At 36.5% G+C, this 19,159-nt stretch overlaps 7 protein-coding genes across 7 annotated transcripts; 4 read left to right on the top strand and 3 right to left on the bottom strand.

The window, feature by feature from the left end:
* Positions 1–364: 364 nt before the first annotated feature.
* PHYBLDRAFT_66630 (hypothetical protein) lies at positions 365–3,809 on the top strand (the record flags this gene model as incomplete). The annotated part of the gene is made up of 11 exons (XM_018441668.1): positions 365–755; positions 1,444–1,573; positions 1,894–1,972; positions 2,007–2,110; positions 2,211–2,282; positions 2,318–2,438; positions 2,480–2,662; positions 2,871–3,009; positions 3,442–3,451; positions 3,684–3,757; positions 3,790–3,809. The coding sequence occupies 11 exons, from the start codon at positions 365–367 to the stop codon at positions 3,807–3,809; spliced, it is 1,323 nt and encodes a 440-aa protein (XP_018287446.1).
* A 114-nt stretch (positions 3,810–3,923) lies between these two features.
* PHYBLDRAFT_188474 (hypothetical protein) lies at positions 3,924–5,675 on the bottom strand (the record flags this gene model as incomplete). The annotated part of the gene is made up of 2 exons (XM_018439515.1): positions 4,941–5,675; positions 3,924–4,872 (listed from the first exon to the last, which is right to left on the bottom strand). The coding sequence occupies exons 1-2, from the start codon at positions 5,618–5,620 to the stop codon at positions 3,924–3,926; spliced, it is 1,629 nt and encodes a 542-aa protein (XP_018287445.1). The 5' UTR covers positions 5,621–5,675.
* Positions 5,676–8,080: 2,405 nt separating this feature from the next.
* Positions 8,081–9,827, top strand: PHYBLDRAFT_188473 (hypothetical protein). The gene is made up of 5 exons (XM_018439514.1): positions 8,081–8,701; positions 8,767–8,879; positions 8,954–8,980; positions 9,055–9,235; positions 9,353–9,827. The coding sequence occupies exons 1-5, from the start codon at positions 8,103–8,105 to the stop codon at positions 9,660–9,662; spliced, it is 1,230 nt and encodes a 409-aa protein (XP_018287444.1). The 5' UTR covers positions 8,081–8,102; the 3' UTR covers positions 9,663–9,827.
* A 173-nt stretch (positions 9,828–10,000) lies between these two features.
* PHYBLDRAFT_178116 (hypothetical protein) lies at positions 10,001–11,363 on the bottom strand. The gene is made up of 6 exons (XM_018437955.1): positions 11,217–11,363; positions 11,061–11,125; positions 10,761–10,920; positions 10,604–10,650; positions 10,359–10,516; positions 10,001–10,273 (listed from the first exon to the last, which is right to left on the bottom strand). Exons 1-6 carry the CDS (start codon positions 11,317–11,319, stop codon positions 10,189–10,191), a joined length of 618 nt encoding a protein of 205 aa, XP_018287443.1. The 5' UTR covers positions 11,320–11,363; the 3' UTR covers positions 10,001–10,188.
* A 1,946-nt stretch (positions 11,364–13,309) lies between these two features.
* On the top strand, positions 13,310–14,330 carry PHYBLDRAFT_149793 (hypothetical protein; the record flags this gene model as incomplete). The annotated part of the gene is made up of 2 exons (XM_018432339.1): positions 13,310–13,709; positions 13,780–14,330. The coding sequence occupies 2 exons, from the start codon at positions 13,310–13,312 to the stop codon at positions 14,328–14,330; spliced, it is 951 nt and encodes a 316-aa protein (XP_018287442.1).
* Positions 14,331–16,373: 2,043 nt separating this feature from the next.
* On the bottom strand, positions 16,374–17,184 carry PHYBLDRAFT_78507 (hypothetical protein; the record flags this gene model as incomplete). Its single annotated transcript, XM_018443371.1, has 2 exons — positions 16,374–17,054; positions 17,169–17,184. The coding sequence occupies 2 exons, from the start codon at positions 17,182–17,184 to the stop codon at positions 16,543–16,545; spliced, it is 528 nt and encodes a 175-aa protein (XP_018287441.1). The 3' UTR covers positions 16,374–16,542.
* A 402-nt stretch (positions 17,185–17,586) lies between these two features.
* On the top strand, positions 17,587–18,735 carry PHYBLDRAFT_116441 (hypothetical protein; the record flags this gene model as incomplete). Its single annotated transcript, XM_018428519.1, has 4 exons — positions 17,587–17,778; positions 17,909–18,019; positions 18,090–18,349; positions 18,501–18,735. 4 exons carry the CDS (start codon positions 17,587–17,589, stop codon positions 18,733–18,735), a joined length of 798 nt encoding a protein of 265 aa, XP_018287440.1.
* Between the last annotated feature and the right edge of the window lie 424 nt (positions 18,736–19,159).

Here is a 19,159-nt window from a genome sequence, read left to right as displayed (position 1 = left end):
GACTAGAAAAACCAATTGGCTAAATGCACCACTCCCATGCGAAAACACGCGTCACGTATGACGCAGATTTGGCACAAATGGGAAAGACCCAAGTTTCTGGTGAACTTTATTAAGAAAATTATGTAGAATAGCAACCATTTTCCAGTTCAGGCCTGGTCAGTCTGTCCGTAGGAGGAGGCATGGGGTTTGCATCACTCTAAATTTGATGTGCCACCTACAGAAAGTAGGATAAGAAATAGGGTCACGGATCATCATAATAAAATCAATTATTTTCCTTTGTTTTGTTGTAAGAGAGTGTCTTGAAAGATCCCTGAATGATAACATAAATAAGATCAACACTTTGTTAAGCCTTTAGTCGACAGCAATGAGTAGCATTCAGAAGACTGACTACCTTAACCTTCATCCCATCCCTGCGAACAATATCAACAAAACCATTAAAGACACACTCCACCAGCTACATACCAATACACCTTACACCCCCCGCGCGTATTTTCAGATTACTCTACTCTATTCCGTTCTTGACCCGGACTACCACATATCCATCGCTATGAAAAATCTTGAATCTAACCCTTTACCCAATATCAGAATTACTCTACAGACCGTGGACATAAGTCTTTTCCTTTTAAATTCTTGCATGTATATTCTAGCATCAATATCCATACTTTTTCTTCCTTTCTTTTTCTCAGATTCAAGAAAGATTTTCACCATTATGCCTACAAATCAAAGCAATAACACTCTGCTTTGCTGGAGTGTTTGTAAGAACTAGAGCTCTAGAAGCCTTACATGTGCTTTACAGCTCGTTTAAAGATAGAAGTCTGTGCTATAAAACAAGGACTTTAAATAGACAGAAGTCATGTTCACGGATAATAGATAGATACAAATGCATAATATAACTTATCTGAAGATAGTTTGGTTCGATCTGTGTAACACTTCGACATTTATGCTTAATTCGCTGGATATAGGTGTAACTCGTAGGGTAAAGTGTTTCCTACGAATGACTTCCATGAAAAAACAGAGCGGAGAGACGTTTAACTCGCAAGTGATAGATAGCTTATGTTGATGCAAAGAAACGGATTGATAAGATTTATAAAGGTGAAAAAAAAAGACTACCTAGCTAAGAATAATTCGGGAACAGTTGGCTATTTTCTTGAGATGTTTCCGGAAAAGGACGAATGGAGGCAAAGATGTTGAAGAGATCTTAGGGCTTTCTTAATATATGCAGACTGGCTGTTTGTAGGTGTCCGCAGCTAGTTGAGCAACATATTGGCATCAGAACATGCTTGAATGACGTTGTTATTATTATCAAAGTCAGAGCAATGTTTTGCAATTTCTTTCAAATGTTTAATATCGGTTCCAAAAGCGTTGACATAAACGATGTTGTACATGGGGAGGGCAGCAAACATGTCCCTTTTTACAAATAGAAACTTGTTTTGATTTTTATAGATCAAGTGTGCGAGCACCCGAAAGTCATACCATCTGTCAGCAGTAGGGTTAAACCCACAATTAGGATCATCAACTATCTCATGAGAGACAGAAAAATTGGGCTAGTATTTAACCTCTCTTTCCAACAGAGGTGCGTTCATAATATTGGTAATTTTCTTGGGCAGTGGAGAGTCTTTTAAAACCATTTTTTGTGGCATTGACTAAAACAACCCGTATCAGTATAAGACAAGATTCTTCCTCATATATTCAATTACTCTATAATATAATAGCGCATCTTACCTGGGCCGAGAGGCTCTTGTTTGTTGTTGTTTATTACTTTTTGTGTAGCTACAGGCTTTCCCTTCCTCATTCTCGCTCTCGATCTGACCATTGCTTTAAAGCCAAACTAAAATTTCAAAATACATATTAATACTTTGTTATACTATAGTTTTTTTTATCTTACATGACCAGGCAAAACACTGACCTTTCTCAAGTTTGCCCGACCAAAGTTCTTGGAGAGGTGTTTGGGACAGCTGGTATCCTTTCGCCTGTCAGAATACTTATTTTTTTTTGGCGGCTTGAAGATTCATCGAAGGGTGCCCAGTTTTGCCTTCGAATTCAGAACTAACCTTCTTAATCTTGCTCAGAAGGTTGACCTTTTCCTGGCTGCCATTACAAGAGCGAAAAGGTAGCTCAAGCTTGATCATTTTCTCCATCCACATCTCTGGCTTTTCATCAACTCTGATTGTTTCTTTCAGAATAATTTTCGGCTGGGTTTACCATTCTAGGTTCAATGAGCCACCTTTAGGGAATATCGGAAATATGGACTTCACTTCAAGCAGACAAAGAATGGCGGCAAGGTAAGCCATACTGAAGCTTGTTAATACATTTGCAGAAAGCATTGCTTTTGCACTGAAACCGAATCTCCTGATCTACTACAAAGTGATGCTCGCTTCGAAAACTTCATTATTGGCTTGGACAAAAGCTTGTTTCGTCCAACAAGAGGGTTAACCACGGTAGATTTCCTTATCTATATATTTCGGAAGTCTTTCTCAAGTCTTTATATGTATCTTGCGATACTCTCGAAGACAAGGTCCAGAGAATCAATCCTGAATATACCTCTTTTCGAGGCGTGATGGGCAGTTTCTACTATCTGCGATGTTGTACATCCGAAATGTACCGACCTGCAAGTAAGGAAGTCTGCTCACTTATGTTGGCATGGAGTACACTTGTCATTAAAGTAAACTGAGGCTGGTGCTTTCTCCTTACCTTTGTATACCTCAGTACCAGCGGGAAGATCGCTGAACTTGTTAAGAGACAAGTCAAGCTCTTTCTTGGTTTTACTAAGGATCATGTTGGTTAAGTATCCTGTAAGCTCTTTCTTCTTCTCTACCTAACCGATTCTTCTCGAAAGAGCCTTCCCCTCGCTATTCAACATGTCCCAGTAGCAAAACAGCTTATTGTTATATGGAAATACAATGTCCAAAGCGTTTATCAATGCATCATATTTGTCTGTCACAAACACTATGCCAAGTGCCTTGCTGTTCATTAGAAACCCAGATAAAGGCAACTGGAAAAGATCTGAGGGTTTATTCTTCAAAGTTTTAGATACTTCCCACACAAATTAGTGACATCTCCAAGTTAATAGTAAAATATGTAGCATCTACCACCATAACTTCTGAAAATCGATGTTTAGAATATTTTTTGTACTCTAAAAGATCGTCGGGCCCAAATAATAGCTGGTGGTGTTGACAATAGAGAGTAGTTTAAGGAGATGTGACAGAAAAATATTTGTACGATATACAGTTTGGTTGTCCAGATTACTTGCATACTCATTAAAGATCTCACTAGATTTAGATAAGCGCATTGGATCTGTCTTTTGGTTTTTTAAACGTAGGAATCAGGCATAGCAATAACAGCACAAAACAGATATACATTTTTTGATAAAAATAATCAATTAAGCAGTATAGATGTCTTCATCAATATTATAGAATTTAGAAAATATCTGTTTTTTTTTAGATAAGAAAAGGTAAAAAGTAGCACATAGCAATATATATATATATATGTGTATGTCTATTGTGTAGAATATTTATAGCTTAAACTGCCTCTAAAAATTATATAAATAAGTACTTCTTTTTTGCATACTTCTTTATATTTAACTTCTACTACACTACGACAAATAGGGGCGGTTTTTTGTATTTGTGACTTTGTTTTTGGCCTATAATAATTAAAAAATCACCAAAAATCCAATTTGAAACTAGAAAATCTCTGTTTTTTGAAAAGGTTGACAAAAAGCAGATTGACCACCTAAAATTAAATCTCCTGATAGACAAAAGTAAGCTTTAACTACAGATTTTACATTTTTAGTAAATGTAGATTGCAATTGATGACTATTAAAAGTCAGAGGTAAAAGAGAGAAAAATATCTAAACTTTTTGCTGGGAGGATAAAATATGTTAAGAAAATTTGAAAAAAAAATAATGTATTACAAGAAAAAAAAAATTATAAGTCTGCAAGAGAACCAAGTGACAGTTTTGGGCCGTGGTTAAGCTCTGGCCACACTATGTATGTTGTTGTTGCTGTTGTTGTTATATTTATAGTCGCGTCCGACTTCACCAAACCAACCAATTCTTTGACATCTGCCAGGTGAACTACCTTTGGCTTCATTTGCCCATTGTTTATGCAGTTCGTTTGGTAAATAGTATACCAGTTGTTAACATTGACAAGGACAAGCGGGCACCTCTTGTTGTTGAGCTTGTGCTCAAAGAAAACGACGACCTTCCCAAAGAAATCCTTGTAGACTGGAGAGTAGCTTTGCCCAATGTTGCGGTTCTCATCAACCTGAACCTGAAGTCTGACGTTGTGTGCCTCTCTTACACAATTATGGTCGAGTGCAGAGTCGATAACACAACCATTTACAAATGCCTTACGGCTTGTTTTAATGACTGCTTCAATCATACTACACTCTTCCCCTTTTGATTCGTAGAACTTTTGAAGAAGCTCTGGAAGACAAGAAATGCCTCCAAAACTATCAACAATCGTTCTGTTCCTCAAAGGCCCCCAGAACTCAATGTCAGAATCAGTACCAACATTACTACCTTCTCGGTCAATTGGCCAACCAGCAGAGGGATCGTCATACTGAAGGAGAGTTGTTGCTGTTACTGTTGCTGTTGTCGTTATTGAATTTTCAACTCTCATCTGTCGAATCTGTGTCAAGCCAAGCATGATGTTGCCAGCGTTGATTCCAATTGCCGAATTACTCTTTATTGCTCGCGAGTATTCCCCAATCGCCCTCTCGACAGATCGTGCACTATACGCTCTGGGGGGACCATACGCTTCTATCATTGCGGGATAGTGCTGCAGGAGGTGCTGGTTGATCGTAAAGACCTTGAGCTGGACCTCTCCTTTAGCTAGCGAGGCTTCCAGATACGCATTCCATGCGACGAGATTTCTAAAAAAAAAAAAAGATAAGTTAACACAAGTTATAAAATAATAATATTAATTATAATTAAAGCTTACGTTTTGATCAAGGTTTTCTCCTCTGCTGATAACTCCCAGCTCATGAGTAAGTTGCATGTCTGCACCAGGTCAAGCAATGCCTTACGGGCAGCTTGGTCACGGACACGCTCTGCCACAAGCGTGGGGATAACAAACAAGATGAAGTCAGACCAGTCCACAGCCCGGAAGTACCCTGATCTTGTTGCGATGTTGATCCATGCACCGTGGAAAGATGTCGGAATACTTCTTCTGGTTGACACCATGGCAGTACCAATTTCTTTCTGAGCAGCAAGGGAGAGAGAGAGAGGATGATCTTTTCCATACTTGCCACACACGAGCCCCCAGACCTGTTTGCCAATGCCGTGACAAATGCCGTGCATTTCATCCAATGCAAAGAAGAACGGACCAGAGAAGGAATCCAGTAAGGAGAAGGGAGATTGGCCAGTTAACCCTTTTTTGCTGGATGAGGCCACCTCATCAAAGTGCTTGAAACTTTCCGGTGTGCGCATGGTGATGGCAGATGGCATTCGGAAATATTGGCCATGGCCAGGAGATTGACCCACAACGTGGCAGATGCGGCAGCCATCCTTACTCATATGGCCCACATGACAAGCCATCTTTCCCAGAGCTGGGATGTCGCCAGTTGTCATTAGTACATGGACTTTTGCACTAATATCTCCAGATGGTGTCTTCACAACCATTCCACCGGCTTGGAGAACCCGAAGTTCTTTCAGAACAGGCTCCAGGAATGACCAGAAGTCGGCGGGTGCTTTGGGACCAGGGATGATCGCGACTTGGATCATACGGCTGCGCTCGTAGCGGATCATTGGGGGAAGGTTGAGGTTGGTAATGTGGACAATGGTTACCGAACCCGGAACACTATGGGGAGCAAACCCATCAATAGACAGCGAAATGGCGATGTCGTTTTCACCCGAGAAAAGATGCTTCTTTGACTGGTATGTCTGTCCGTCAAAGACATCGGAAATGCTGCCATCAGCCTTTTGCGTATGATGGTGGCGATACAACATCTCTTTTCTGGTGCGGTCGTTGGCCAAAGCAACTGCAAGCTGTCTACCCAGAGGAAGTTGTATCATTGTGCTGGCAGGAATTGGATTCTCACCAGCGATGTGATCGAACAATGATTTGCAATAAACATGCAAACATGCTTAAGAGGGTTGGTATAGATTTCACCAGATGCCATCAAAATTGGGCATCCATTGCAAGAGTCAGTCATCTCTGGAAAGACCGTCAAAGGAGGCAATTGTAAGTAACTATCCACTGCAGTGTAAAGTAGTGTATTTAATATTGGAAGTATATGATGTATTTGACTGTTTATAACCAATAAAAATGATGTATAAAATGTAATGTCTATCATAACAGCCAATAAAAGTGATATATAAAATGTAATTGTGTAGTGTAATAACCAATAAAAACGATAAATAAAAAATATATCCATTTGAGAAACCAATAAAAATGTATTTTTATAAAATACACTACAGTGCAATTATGTCTTATCCAATAAAAACAATGATTAAGCAAGAAATATTTAAAAGAATCTAAATTAAAAGAATAATGAATTAGTAGTAACCAATGGCATATAATATTTCAACTATACTTAAAGAAGTTTTGTCCAATTGAAAGACAAATATTAGCAAAAGAAAAGGTTATCAATATATTAATAGAATCTTAAAACTACCGGTAAGCGGAGATGTATTAAAATGCACATGAACTCAGGGTTGGAAAAAAGGGGGGAGGACACAAAACGCGCCCTGGCTTCCCCTCCGGAACCACCTGTGAAACCACCTCTAAAACTCCTATTTTTTTTGGCGTAGTGGCTATTGTGATCAATAAAAACCATAAAATTTCAATGTAAGTCATCATGTATTTTTTGAGCCAATTATAAGAAGAATAAAAATAACTAAAAAAGGTAAAGTTTTTCCATATTTAGAATATTTGATTGGGTTATATGCAAAGTAATCTAAAATCTCTTAAATCGTATTTGCCAAAAAGTAAAACTAATAAGCTAAAAACTGGCATGCTATTGGTTATAAAAGTTACGGACTTGTAAGTAAATTACGAGCCGGGATCGTAAATCCTGCCCCCCCCCCCTACAATGTACACTTAGTTACGAGTGCTAGCCAATCAATAAAGTTTGTGACTAGACATGTTTTATTTGAAATTCAGATTTTTAAATTTTTTGAAAAGGTATAAAAAGGCAGCAATCTTGGGGACTCATGAAACCGCATCCTCTCAGGCCTTTTGGCTAAGATCAAGTGTAGTATCTGTTCTTTATAGTTTAACAACTATAACTTGGTACATAGTACCATTTGTTGTTAATCTAATTTTTCTGCGCCCGGAATCTAGAGCTCTGGCTTGCCATCTCTAGAATCCACAGGTGTCCTTTGCTTTACACTGTTGCAATGTGACGCCGAGGGGGCTCCCAATCAAATAAATAAATGAAAATAAAAAAAAAATATTAATGTATAATTTTTACATTTTATTTATCATTCTTTCAAATAGAAAATAATTAATCAAAAGTAATTTAAAGACCTGAGAATCAGCAATCTTATGGGGACGACGTTTTTTGGTGGGACACGACGCTTCTATCTAAGCGGGCTAATTAATTATCTAACTGCCTGGAGCCCGGTGTATTTTTTTTAATCTTTCAAAGCAAAATGGCGTGTCCTGAAAAAACACAATATATTCATTATACCCATTAACTTACTACTTTGTCCCCACACTTTGTGCGTTCATCAATATCTTCCCAGGTGCCTAACTCTCATTATTTTAATAGTTACAGCTTGCCCTTAGGCGACTTAATAATGAAATACTGTCTCACTCAAAGAAAAATTCTGTATATTCAATTAATGGCTGTTTGTGCCCAAAATTTAGACTTGAATTATTATTATAGTAAGATTGGATCCTTAGGGACCAGATGGACTTATTTCATGCCGGCAAAAAGGCCACAATTTGTGGTCCGGTAGAATCAAAAAGTTATCTCCTACCAGAAAACGCCGTGTCCCTAAAATTAACGATACTTAAAAGAGCTTTGTGTCTAAAAATCGCGTCACATTCAGGCTTTATGACTGTCACTGTACTTTGGATCGCCTTACTTTGCTTTATTTTTCTGCGTTCATCTCTCAACACATCACATAACATCACACCATACCACATAAAGAAATAATGAGCACTTTTAAAGGGTTTCTATTTCACGATCCTAAGAAGGCAGAGAATTCTACGCAGCAAGAATCAGACGAGCCGGTAACGGCAACAAGATTTGAAAATTCAAAGGGATCTTTGAATGTAGAAGCTCTGTCAGAACGATTCGAGCAAGTAATGCAAACCAATAACGACGTTAATGGTGACCATTTAAACTCTCTTTCAAACCGACAAGAAGGCTTTAGGAGTTTTAGAACTCCGTTGATGAACCGTACTTTGGCAGATAATCAGGAGGCAAGACGAAAAAAGGCTTTAGAGCTGCAAAAGAAGGTCAGAGATGAACGTATTTCACAAGCCAGGCTCAAGGCTTTGGCAGGTGTCTCGGACGATGAAGATGAAGATGAAGACGAAGACGAAGACGAGGGAGAAGAAAAAGAAAATGGAAATCAACCTTATTTTTCCTCCAAAAGAATGCGAGACTCGGATGATGAAATGGGAGAAAACAAGCTGTTGTGTATGAGTGATAAATACACAGCCAAAAATAAAGGCAAGGGAAAGAAAAACAAGAAGAAGAATAAAAATAAAAATAAAAACCACAAGTACAAGGCACCAGAAGAGTTCACGTAAGTTAAACGAACATACAAAAGGAGGAAATAAGTGATGTCAATGCCTGACATATTTAATACAGAGATCTAGTCATGTACGCTGAAACAATGGAAGATATTCCAGAGGATTTGAACACGAGCTGGTCAATGGTAGTCTGTCCAGTAGGAAAGCGGTGCGTAGTGACAGCTGCTAGAGGTAACTACAATACAAGAAGAGAATGTTAATGTATTTATCTTATAAAAAAAATGATTTTTTAAAAAAAAAATTAGGAGAGACAATTGTGCGTTCAAGAAGTGGTAAATTTGTTATTTTTTTTATGTCCTGTACTATGCTAAAATCTTTTCTTTTTTTTCGATTTGATATTATCTAGGCCGTATTATGAAAAGGTTTCAGTCAACTCTTCCAAACGGATCCCGGGGCTCCAGAGCATCTTCAAATTCTGACTACTGCATTCTTGATTGTTTGTATAATGTTGAGGGTTGGACATTTTATGTTCTAGATATTTTGTGTTGGAAGGGATACTCTATTGTAGACTGCGATACCGAATTCAGGTAAATGATCGATTTATTGATTTAATTACATATTTTTGTTTGTTTGTTCGCTGAAAGCTAGTCCTTTATTATAAACAACGATTCCAACAATGATATAAATATGTGTGTATATAAAAGGCATTTTTGGCTTCAAACCAAGCTAGATCCCAGTGAGCTGGACAGACCTACTTCTGTAAACGGATTTCACAAATTCATACCACTACACCGACTGCCACCTACCGAATTGCCGAGTTTATTGGGAAATGTGAATGAATACGTCAAGCAGGTCCTCCAGCGAGAGTATGCAGTCGATGGGCTCTTGTTTTATCACAATGCAGCAAAGTACACACCAGGATCGACACCTCTGGTTTGTTGGGCACCCCTCGATCAACTTGGGAACCTCTTTTTAGGTCAAAGACCTGTAGCCAATGATACAGAAATGAGTTAATAATTATTATGGTTGGTACCCAGGGTAAATAATAGCAGCAAGGATAGTAAAAGAGAAAGAAAAAAAAAGGTTCACGATTTTCTTTGCTACATTAATTATATACCAATCTAATGAGTTAAGATCATATCTGTATTTTCAAACCGAATAAAACCTATTTTCTATCCTACAATTCGCCCATAGTACAGACCTTTAATCATTTAACTAAAAAGGCTAAACAGCCATTCATGTACATCTACTAGAAATCATACTCATATTCTCCATCTGCTTTGAGGGCTTTTATGAATGTGTTTGCTACCATCGTTGCTTAATTGGTACCGATCAGTATATGCTACAAAAATATTTATTCCCAAAGCTTCTTCGACTTTTATTAACTTTTTTTTTAAAACAAACGAGAATAAAGCTTGTGAGTTGAAAGGTGTGCACGTGTTTTTTGGAGAATAAAGATAAAGGAGATTTCATTTCATTTCATTAAACAAAAACAAAAAATAATGCTGCCGTTAAACGAACAACTTTATAAAAGTGTTGTTTAAAGTTCAATGTGCTCGGCAGCCTCGACGGGAAGCTCGCCAGATTCAGCAATAACAATCTTCTTCTTGGGAGAGTCTCTAGCACTAAAGTACGCAAGGTAGATGTTACCAGTCAGTTATTATTAACTAATATATGCTAGTGAATATATATTGTGCAATTTTAACTTACCCAGTGGGAGAGTTTTCAATCTTGTTAACAACATCCATGCCCTCGATAACCTTGCCAAAGACAACGTGTCTGCCATCCAACCAGCTGGTCTTGACAGTAGTGATGAAGAACTGGGAGCCGTTGGTGTTCTTGCCAGAGTTAGCCATAGAAAGGACACCCTAGGGAAAAGAAAGGAGGGGCAGATGAATATTTAGAATCAAAAGCTTGACTAAGTTTTGATAATTAAGTAACCAGAATAAACTTACTGGTCCAGTGTGTCTCAACTTGAAGTTCTCATCATCAAACTTTCCACCTGAGAAAATGAATAATGAAATTAGCAAATTAAAGAAACGTGGATCTTAATAAATAGTACGGTGTATTCAAATTTTACAAATAAGCACGTCGGATTATTAAAGTTCTTACCATCGTAGATAGACTTTCCACCAGTACCATCTCCTCTGGTGAAATCACCGCCCTGAATCATGAAATTCTTGATAACACGATGGAAGGCAGAGCCCTTGTATCCGAAACCCTTTTCACCGGTAGCCAGAGCTCTAAAGTTTTCAACAGTCTTGGGGACAGACTAACATAACCAACCCAAAACAAAATAAACCAAACCAAACCAAACCAAACCAAAAGAAAAGAAAAGAAAAGAAAACGAGTTGGTCAGAGATACACCATAGCTATATATATATATATATTTCTTTTTGATTAAAGACTTACTCCACCGTACAATCCAATAACAATACGACCAAGATCTTCATCGCCTTGCTTGATATCAAAGTAAACTATTTTTATTTTTTATTTTTGAAGCATGTTTTCAATATGAGCATTTGTGTATATTACGTGCAAGTATTACATATACTTTTTTTTACTCACCCTTGTTAGTTACAAGAGGTCCCTTAGTAGCAGAGACGTAAGATACGGTAGAGAGAAAGGCGAGTAGGGCCACGAAAAGAACTGGAATGCTAAAACGTGCCATGATGAAGACCAAGTGAAGAAGCACTTCCGTTTGTAAGGTCCAGCCAGTGTATACAATAATTATTGGTTTAAACTTCAGCTAAATTTATTTTACTTGAATTCTATTTTTTTTTTTTCACACCTACAAATAATTAACCCAATTATGGTAACTATTGAGCGCACAAAATGTTTCTACTGGTCCGGAGATATAATACCTAGTTTAACAAATTTAAAACCAAGATTCTTGGTGCACAGTAGCATGTCCTTATCTTATGACGTGGCTTGCTAGAATTTAGAAGAATCCCCATCAGAGACTTTTTGTGTGTAACCTATTGTCCTAAAAAGCTGGCGGAGTTGCAAGGCTCGATTATCTCTTTTTACGGGTGGTCAATATTTTGCGATGAATTCTGGTCATAAAGATATCACTTGGTGAGAACAGACTGAAAGTTCAAAAAAAAAAAGGGTAAAACGAGTTTATCTTGAGCTTTATCAATAAAAGTAATTTATGACTGGCTACACCTTTCTTTAAAAAATGTTCAAAGTTAGTTCAAGCACATGCGAGATAAAAGTGTGCTTATAATGCTGTCACTGTCATTGAGTCAAAAGCTTTTATTGTGGGGTTTTCTAGACCTTGCATTCTATGGCACGTCTTTTCCATCAAAAACATGCTCTTATTCTCAATCCAATCGGCAATGGAAGAAGACTAGCTAATCAAGGTTGTTCAAAGTATTTTGCCCTTTTTGTGTCCCTTTTTTGAACTTTTAGTCTGTCCATACCAAGTATAACCAAATGTCTAATGTGTAAATATTATAAGCACCAGCATCTCTACCGCCTATTTACAGTTAACAAAAAAAAACTGCTTACAATACTGGGGGTTGTTAATTACTTCTTATTTATCTCAACTCGAATTCTAATTCGTCTAAATTTCATTTTGATTCGTCTAGAACAAAACTTTGTCTCAATTACAAGTAAAGACTCTGTAGTAGCGCATTACATTTGAATGTACATGGATTTAAATGACAATATTGAACACAGCTTGTATTCGGGAAAAAAGCTTCATTTTCTTTTAAGAAAATATGCTTATCAAAACATACACACATATATCATCCTTCCACACCTGGTCGACCATCTTTATTAATTTGTATTTACGCAATTATGTATGTAAATATGTATAGTATTACTTCTCTTTTATTATTATGTCTTTGACTATTCCACTCTCTCTTTTCCTCTTTCCTTCGCATCCAAAGTCCCATTCTCTGTCTCTATCCCTGTCTCTCTGTGTCTCTGTGTCTTTATATATATATATATATATATCTACTTCTTGTGGGTTTACAAATATATATATATACGAGGCATTTTGGGGATCTTGCCTTGCGGCGGGATTTCTTATAGAGATAATAAAGAGTAAATTCAGATATTATACAAAGAATTCATTCAGTGTTGATGAATATTGTCTATCTTTTTTTTTCTTATTCATATGAAAGAGGCATAGTTCACTGTAATATGTCATTATTGCTATTATTTGCAAAGACAGATCCACTTTTGAAATAAGTGGTAATCACCATTAGTACCACCACTCCTACCCCATAATATAGCTTTAGATATTTTATTGTGGTATGCACACCTCAATTGAGTAAAGAATAGACTCTACAACAAAAAATCGGTTCCTTCTTGCTAATGAACCTAGCAAGTTAACAATCTCCAGAACTGTTATAGGCCAGGCACATGTATAGGGGGTACTCAGCCAGGTTGATCGCTCAAATTCTTGTGTGAATCTTAGCCAATGATGTCAATTTGTAGTTGAGGACACCAAAAGGCAAAAGATCAAATTTCGATCAAATTTCGATCAAATTTTGACCAAAATTTTAATGACATTCATATGCCAAGATTATACATCATTTAATAAAAGATTATGCAAAAAAATTGCTATATAATCTAGGAAACATACAATTGACATCTTTCTTCACACCTGCACCTTTATTTTGCTTCACACCTTATTACGAAAAAAAAACATGTCTAACTCTAACAGCGAAATATCTTTATCCACTGAAGATAACCATGCTATCAAAAACGAATATAAGACATGGTACAAACATGATGGTGGTAAAGATGGTCTGACTTCTATGGAGAGACTTCAGCAATTCATGTTGATGAACTGTGGAGAAAACCTCAATATGTATCTTGGCGGTGACAAGGAAGGACGAACGTTCAAGTCGTCAAAGGTTACAATACTGAATAAATGCAACCAGTATTTTCAGGAGCAAGGGGTTTATCGAACTACAGCCCAAATAAAGTCGAGGCTCAACAATCTTTTGACAAAACAATATGGAGAAGCCTATCGTGTTTGGAAGAATAGTATTAAAAATAATTCTAACGACGAAGGCTCTACCAGTGAAAAAGAAGGCTTAGAGTGTAAGTTGATACTATCTATATAATACCAATTCTAGATCTCTTTGTTTTAATGTAATTTGTATAACAATAGCTGAATTGAATCAAATCTGCCCTGCTTTCTTTCAGATGGAAAAGGTTATGGGCAATAGAAAGACTGGTTCTCCAGCGGTTTGTGATACCACAAAGCCAATGGAATGGATACATGACGAGGACGGCGAGCAAAGCAATGGCGATGATGACAACACGGACGAAGAATCAGCTGAAAACAGTCATAGCAGCAACAATGAGGAATATGACAGCCAAAATGATAACATGTCTGTACTCTGCTCCCCTCCTCCTAAGTCAAGCTCTTCTAGAAAACGCAGAAGAGTAGACGTCGAATATAAAGAGTTGGGAGAAGAGGTGACGAGACAACTTAATGAGTCTTATGTGTCCCTAGAGGCAAAAATAGAACGGCTTTATAGGGAAAAACTAGAAGTTCTTAAGGACGATCTTCACATTAAGCGAGAACGCGAATTTATACACAGAAAATTCGAAAACATGATGAAAGCAGTTGCAGAATTGGCCAAAGTGCAAAACTGGTCAGATGAAAAAGTGCAAGAGCAAACTGACGACGTTTACAATAAAACGTATAGTAGTTAAAGACTATCAATTTAATAATGACAGCAACTATCATAGAATACCTGTTATACATCATTTCTACTTTTGAGATAATTTATTTCTTTATTTTTTACTTTTTTTTAAGAAGGTTCCCATCTCCGTTTTTTATGAGTATCTCTTCTTTGATACGGATACGTTTGAGCTTAGCATTCTCATCTGACAATGACATTGCTGGATAGTCATCTACAGTGCCAGTCACACCTTCTCTGCTGATCCTTTCGATCTCTTCTTTTTCTCTTTTCTCCCATGAAATCTTCATCGTCATTGTCATCATGTCATCTGTCTGGTCGATCAAAAAGTTATGGAGAATGACACAAACTCTGATCCAAGAATTGACCATGTTCATGTCTTTTCGACTTCTTATCTTAATTGGGAGTCGCTTCAAAGAGCAGAATCTTGCTTTGAGGATCCCAAATGCATGCTCAATTTTTATCCTCATCATTGCTATGTATGAATTGAACGCTTTGTCCGCATCACACAATTCCTTGTTTTTTGGCTTCTTTATGACAGGGACAACGTACGTCTTGGGAATGTAACTAGCATCGGCTAAACCATACTGGTCACCAGAGAAGAAGTTATTGGGGTCGCTACCCATGGTCGATTCTTCAAACACCCTGGCATCGTCCATGCTTCCGAAGTATCCGCAAGAGAGATAACGAATCTTCTTTTGATGGTCGCATACCCCAAGAGTGTTTACACAGTATGTGCGCTTACGACCAAAGAATTCTGGCTTTTTCCACGACGGTGTATGCTGCAAGTTAAACAGACACCCATCCAAAAACCCAACAAGATCAGGAAATCCGAATGGTTTCTCATTGCTTGGGATTATCGTTGCTGTCTTCTCGAGTTCTGACGGCCAAAAAACGTGCATGTTTTCCATTGATAGCATTACCTTGAAGAAACGAACTGTGAAGTTTAAGACACTGCCCTCTAATAAGTTTAAAATAATTAGTTCAATGGATTAATTATATGTTTATATAGATTAACGGAAGTCAGTTTACTAAAAGACGCTTACCTCCAACACCAGATCTTCGTGCAAGCCTGCTATAGGATACAGCATTCCCGTCTGAGCCTAGTCTCTCCAAGACCAAAGCTAATTGAAGCTTTACATCAGTCTGCTTATGTCCTTTCGGTGACTTATATAAAGAATGGTCTTTGATTATCTCGTACAGCTTATTAAACGAGCTTTTGGACATTCTGATTTCTTCTTTGAACCCATCTGCATCTAGGTCTTCGAGGAAAGCAAGTTTTTCTTCCTTTGATTTAAGCTTTGGCAATGTATTGCCACCCTTGTGTAAGTATCTGTTGGCTTGAAGGTTCTGCTCAAGATCCTCCACAACAGCTATCTTCTCCAACTCTGCATCAACTTCCTCTTCAAGGACTTCTGAAATATTTTTCAACAGCTCATCTGCGCTTGTTGATAAAGATTGTACCAGACTTTTTTTTTCCTTCGCTACAAATTTTCTGATTTTACGCGATTTCTTTAAGGCAGCAACTGTTTGTTGCTTTGTACTGTATTTTGGCATGTTATACGGAGTGAAAGAAGTGTTACATGACTTTGTTGACAGTAAATTCTATGATTTATTAAGGAGAAAGATAAAAACAGTATCGTATTGCATATAAAAAAGTAAGGATTCAGCCAATCAGAGAGCCGTACGTTTTTCGATCAAATTTTGATCGTCGCTATTACAATTTTAGTCCAATAATATCGCGTTCTGAATTTAAAATTTGAGCGATCAACCTGGCTGAGTACCCCCATACTATACACTTATAAAGTGTAAACCAACCATTACACAGCAGAGATTTTAATTACAGAGATTTTAATAGTAACAATATTATTTTGTCGCTTTAATAAACAACACTCTTACAGTATCTGCCTTTTTCTAATAATAAGATATTAACTCAAAATCTATTCTGAATACTTCACTTATAACTTTGGTTTAGTTTTAATATATAGATCTTCTGGCACTTATGTATAAAATCATATCACATGACTTAGGTCGAGTTTGAAAAACATATCTTCAAGGAAACATGTAAAGATCACATGACGTATGTTGAGTTTTAATTGTGTAACTTCCTGGGATTTTAGTATATAGTTAGATATATCTATATATCTATCTATCTATATCTATATGTGTCACACGATTGTTGATATGACTGTGTTTCATGCGTGTAATTTGTTATCCATGCCAACCTACTGCCGCAAACTTCTTAGCTTGCTTTGAACACGTTCAAGTTCTGCTTTCAGTTCATGGATCTTTTCATCTTTCTGTCTTAATACTTCGGGATCGTTATTACACTCTTGCTCTAGTGACTCTAGTTGTTCAGTCAGTGGTTCAAGCTGGGCCTTTAGCTGATCGTCCAACTCCAGGTTGGCTTTGAGTTCCTGTCTCAGATATTCACAATAGGTTTCTGGTGTGCCTTGAGAACGCAGTGTGTCCAATTGTTGGCGAAGTTTGGTCAGATTCGAAGAGAGGGATTGATGGTTCTTTTGAAGTTCTTGCTGTCTTTTTTTCTCAAATTCAATGTCATACTCTTGATCGCGACATTCGTTGACAAGTGCATCATATTCCATTTCTAGTCGTCTGGCTTCATTTTGTTTGGATTCTAATGAATTTTGGTTCTGATTGACAGAATTGTTGATTGTACTCATGTTGAAGTAAAAGAAAAGGAAAGAGAAAAGAATAGGTAGAATGGCAAACGTCACTATTTTATTTTATTTTATTTTATTTTATATTATATTATATTATATTGTATATTTTATATTATTATATTGTATTATCTTGTAATTCATTACTCATTCGCTCATCTCAGTTGTACCTATAATGACTGGCATTAAGGACAAATGAATGCAAACAGAAGAATAAGACTTTTAAGTAGAAGCATGAAAATAAAAAAGTAATAAAAAAAAAGACGGCTGAGCCAGCAACTCTTATATATATTTATATTCATATTTATATACTTTTATATATAGTGTGTGTACAAGGCTTGGCATGTCCTATTGTTGCTTGGTATCAACTATGTTTATATTTGTTGTATGGTGAGCGTTTATTTTGGATTATTCCTGATTAGTACGACTCTACACATGTTATATTGTGAACCCCTTTATTAATATATCTCTTACTTCTTTTTCTTACATATTTTTTTTCTTCTTATTAAAGACAAGAAATATATATATACATATATACATATATACATATATATTTAATACATATAATCATAATATATAAAATATAATATGGCCCCAGCGGATCAAGCCAGCTACGAACATTATCTTGTAGCAAGGCAAGCAGTTCAAGAACACGCAGTGAATGCCCTTACACCTACTCAAGACCAAAAGACGATTCTCATCATCATTGGCGTTTACACCGCTGCAATTCTTGTATTATGGAACATGCCGATTATAAAGATCATTCTTTCACCATTCAAGGTAAGTAAAATAAAAAAGTCATTATAGTAGATATAAAAACACCGCAATTTTTTGCTATTTTGTTTAAATAATATGCATCTATCTATACATTTTATATATACATATATATATATATATATAATTTTGTTAGTTATTGACGGTTGGCCTTCATGAATTCTCGCACGCCATCGTTGGATGTCTCACCTGTGCAAAAATCGAGTCTATTGAAATTGATCCAGACGAAGGAGGAGTTACAAGAATGGTTTGTAGTGTGAAATGAATAAATGATAAAAATAATCCTAATAATTAATCAATTAATCAATTGACTCTAGCGTGGTGGGATTCCCATGTGTACCTTGCCTGCTGGTTACCTCGGCTCATCTCTAATCGGCGCAGTTTTGGTAATGTGTGGCTTTAATATCCTGGCTTCAAAAGTAGCGTCGATTATCCTTGGCGTCTGTCTGCTATTTACACTCTGGTGGGCCAAGAATTGGTTGACCAGATGTATTGGATTACTATTTATTGGCGTCATGGTGTTTCTATGGTGGTTGGCTCATGGTGAAGGTCTTAAATACTTTGTTCTGTTTGTGGGGTAAGTGCTCAATGGATCTAGCTTTCCAAATTATTATTATTATTGTGAGTGAGTGAATTAGGATGATGATAAAATCTGGGTAATTTACAATAGACCGTATTTTATCTCATTTCTTAATTAAATTAAATTAAATTACAACTATCTATATTAGCGTTATGTCATGTCTTTATTGCTTGTGGGACATCCTGGACGACCTTGTATTTCGAAAAGCGTTTGAATCAGATGCTTCCAAGTTTGCAAAACTGTGTGGATCATGCATGTCCAGCAGAGTTTGGGGAGTTTTATGGTTTATCATCAGTCTCTTGTTCTTTGTGGCTGGTATTCTTATTGGCTTGGCAGCTTTCAAAGGTAATATATATATAAAAAAGCATAATAATTGGGGGTGATATCTGACACAATACATACTTTTTTTTAAAAAAAAACACACACACACACACACACAAAACATTAGAGGATCAAGAAACCCAAAAACAGCAAGCTCAAGGATTTGGCTGGTAAAATCTGTTATTGTACATAAACATATAAACACATCTTGTAGCGTACAAAAGGTGTAAAATAAATAAATAAATAAATATAAAAAAAATCCAAATAATTAAAAGTTTTGGATTTCATATCTACAAAAAAAACGTAATTTTGTAAATATCTGTGATATATATGTAAACCCAGAATAGCATACATATATTTTTGACACACATCAAAAAAAAAAAGACAGGATCAAGAAAAGTGACTTTATTTTTTTATTATTAAAAAATATTAATTAAGAAAAGGCTATACAAAAATATATATATAAATATAATATATATATATATA

The sequence above is a fragment of the Phycomyces blakesleeanus genome (assembly GCF_001638985.1).
Source record: "Phycomyces blakesleeanus NRRL 1555(-) unplaced genomic scaffold PHYBLscaffold_22, whole genome shotgun sequence".
Taxonomy (NCBI): Eukaryota; Fungi; Mucoromycota; class Mucoromycetes; order Mucorales; family Phycomycetaceae; genus Phycomyces; species Phycomyces blakesleeanus.
Note: the sequence above shows the minus strand (reverse complement) of the source record. Positions and strands in the feature narration are given on the sequence as shown.

Excerpts from the sequence above, each read along its gene's own strand:
- PHYBLDRAFT_178116 (XM_018437955.1), bottom strand. The coding sequence starts at position 11,319 with ATGGCACGTTTTAGCATTCCAGTTCTTTTCGTGGCCCTACTCGCCTTT. Across the intron at positions 10,921-11,060 it reads TTATTGGATTGTACGGTGGA|TCTGTCCCCAAGACTGTTGA; the intron begins GTAAGTCTTTAA and ends TGGTTATGTTAG. Across the intron at positions 10,274-10,358 it reads ATTGAAAACTCTCCCACTGG|TGCTAGAGACTCTCCCAAGA; the intron begins GTAAGTTAAAAT and ends TGCGTACTTTAG.
- PHYBLDRAFT_188473 (XM_018439514.1), top strand. The coding sequence starts at position 8,103 with ATGAGCACTTTTAAAGGGTTTCTATTTCACGATCCTAAGAAGGCAGAG. Across the intron at positions 8,981-9,054 it reads AATTGTGCGTTCAAGAAGTG|GCCGTATTATGAAAAGGTTT; the intron begins GTAAATTTGTTA and ends GATATTATCTAG. Across the intron at positions 9,236-9,352 it reads GACTGCGATACCGAATTCAG|GCATTTTTGGCTTCAAACCA; the intron begins GTAAATGATCGA and ends TGTATATAAAAG.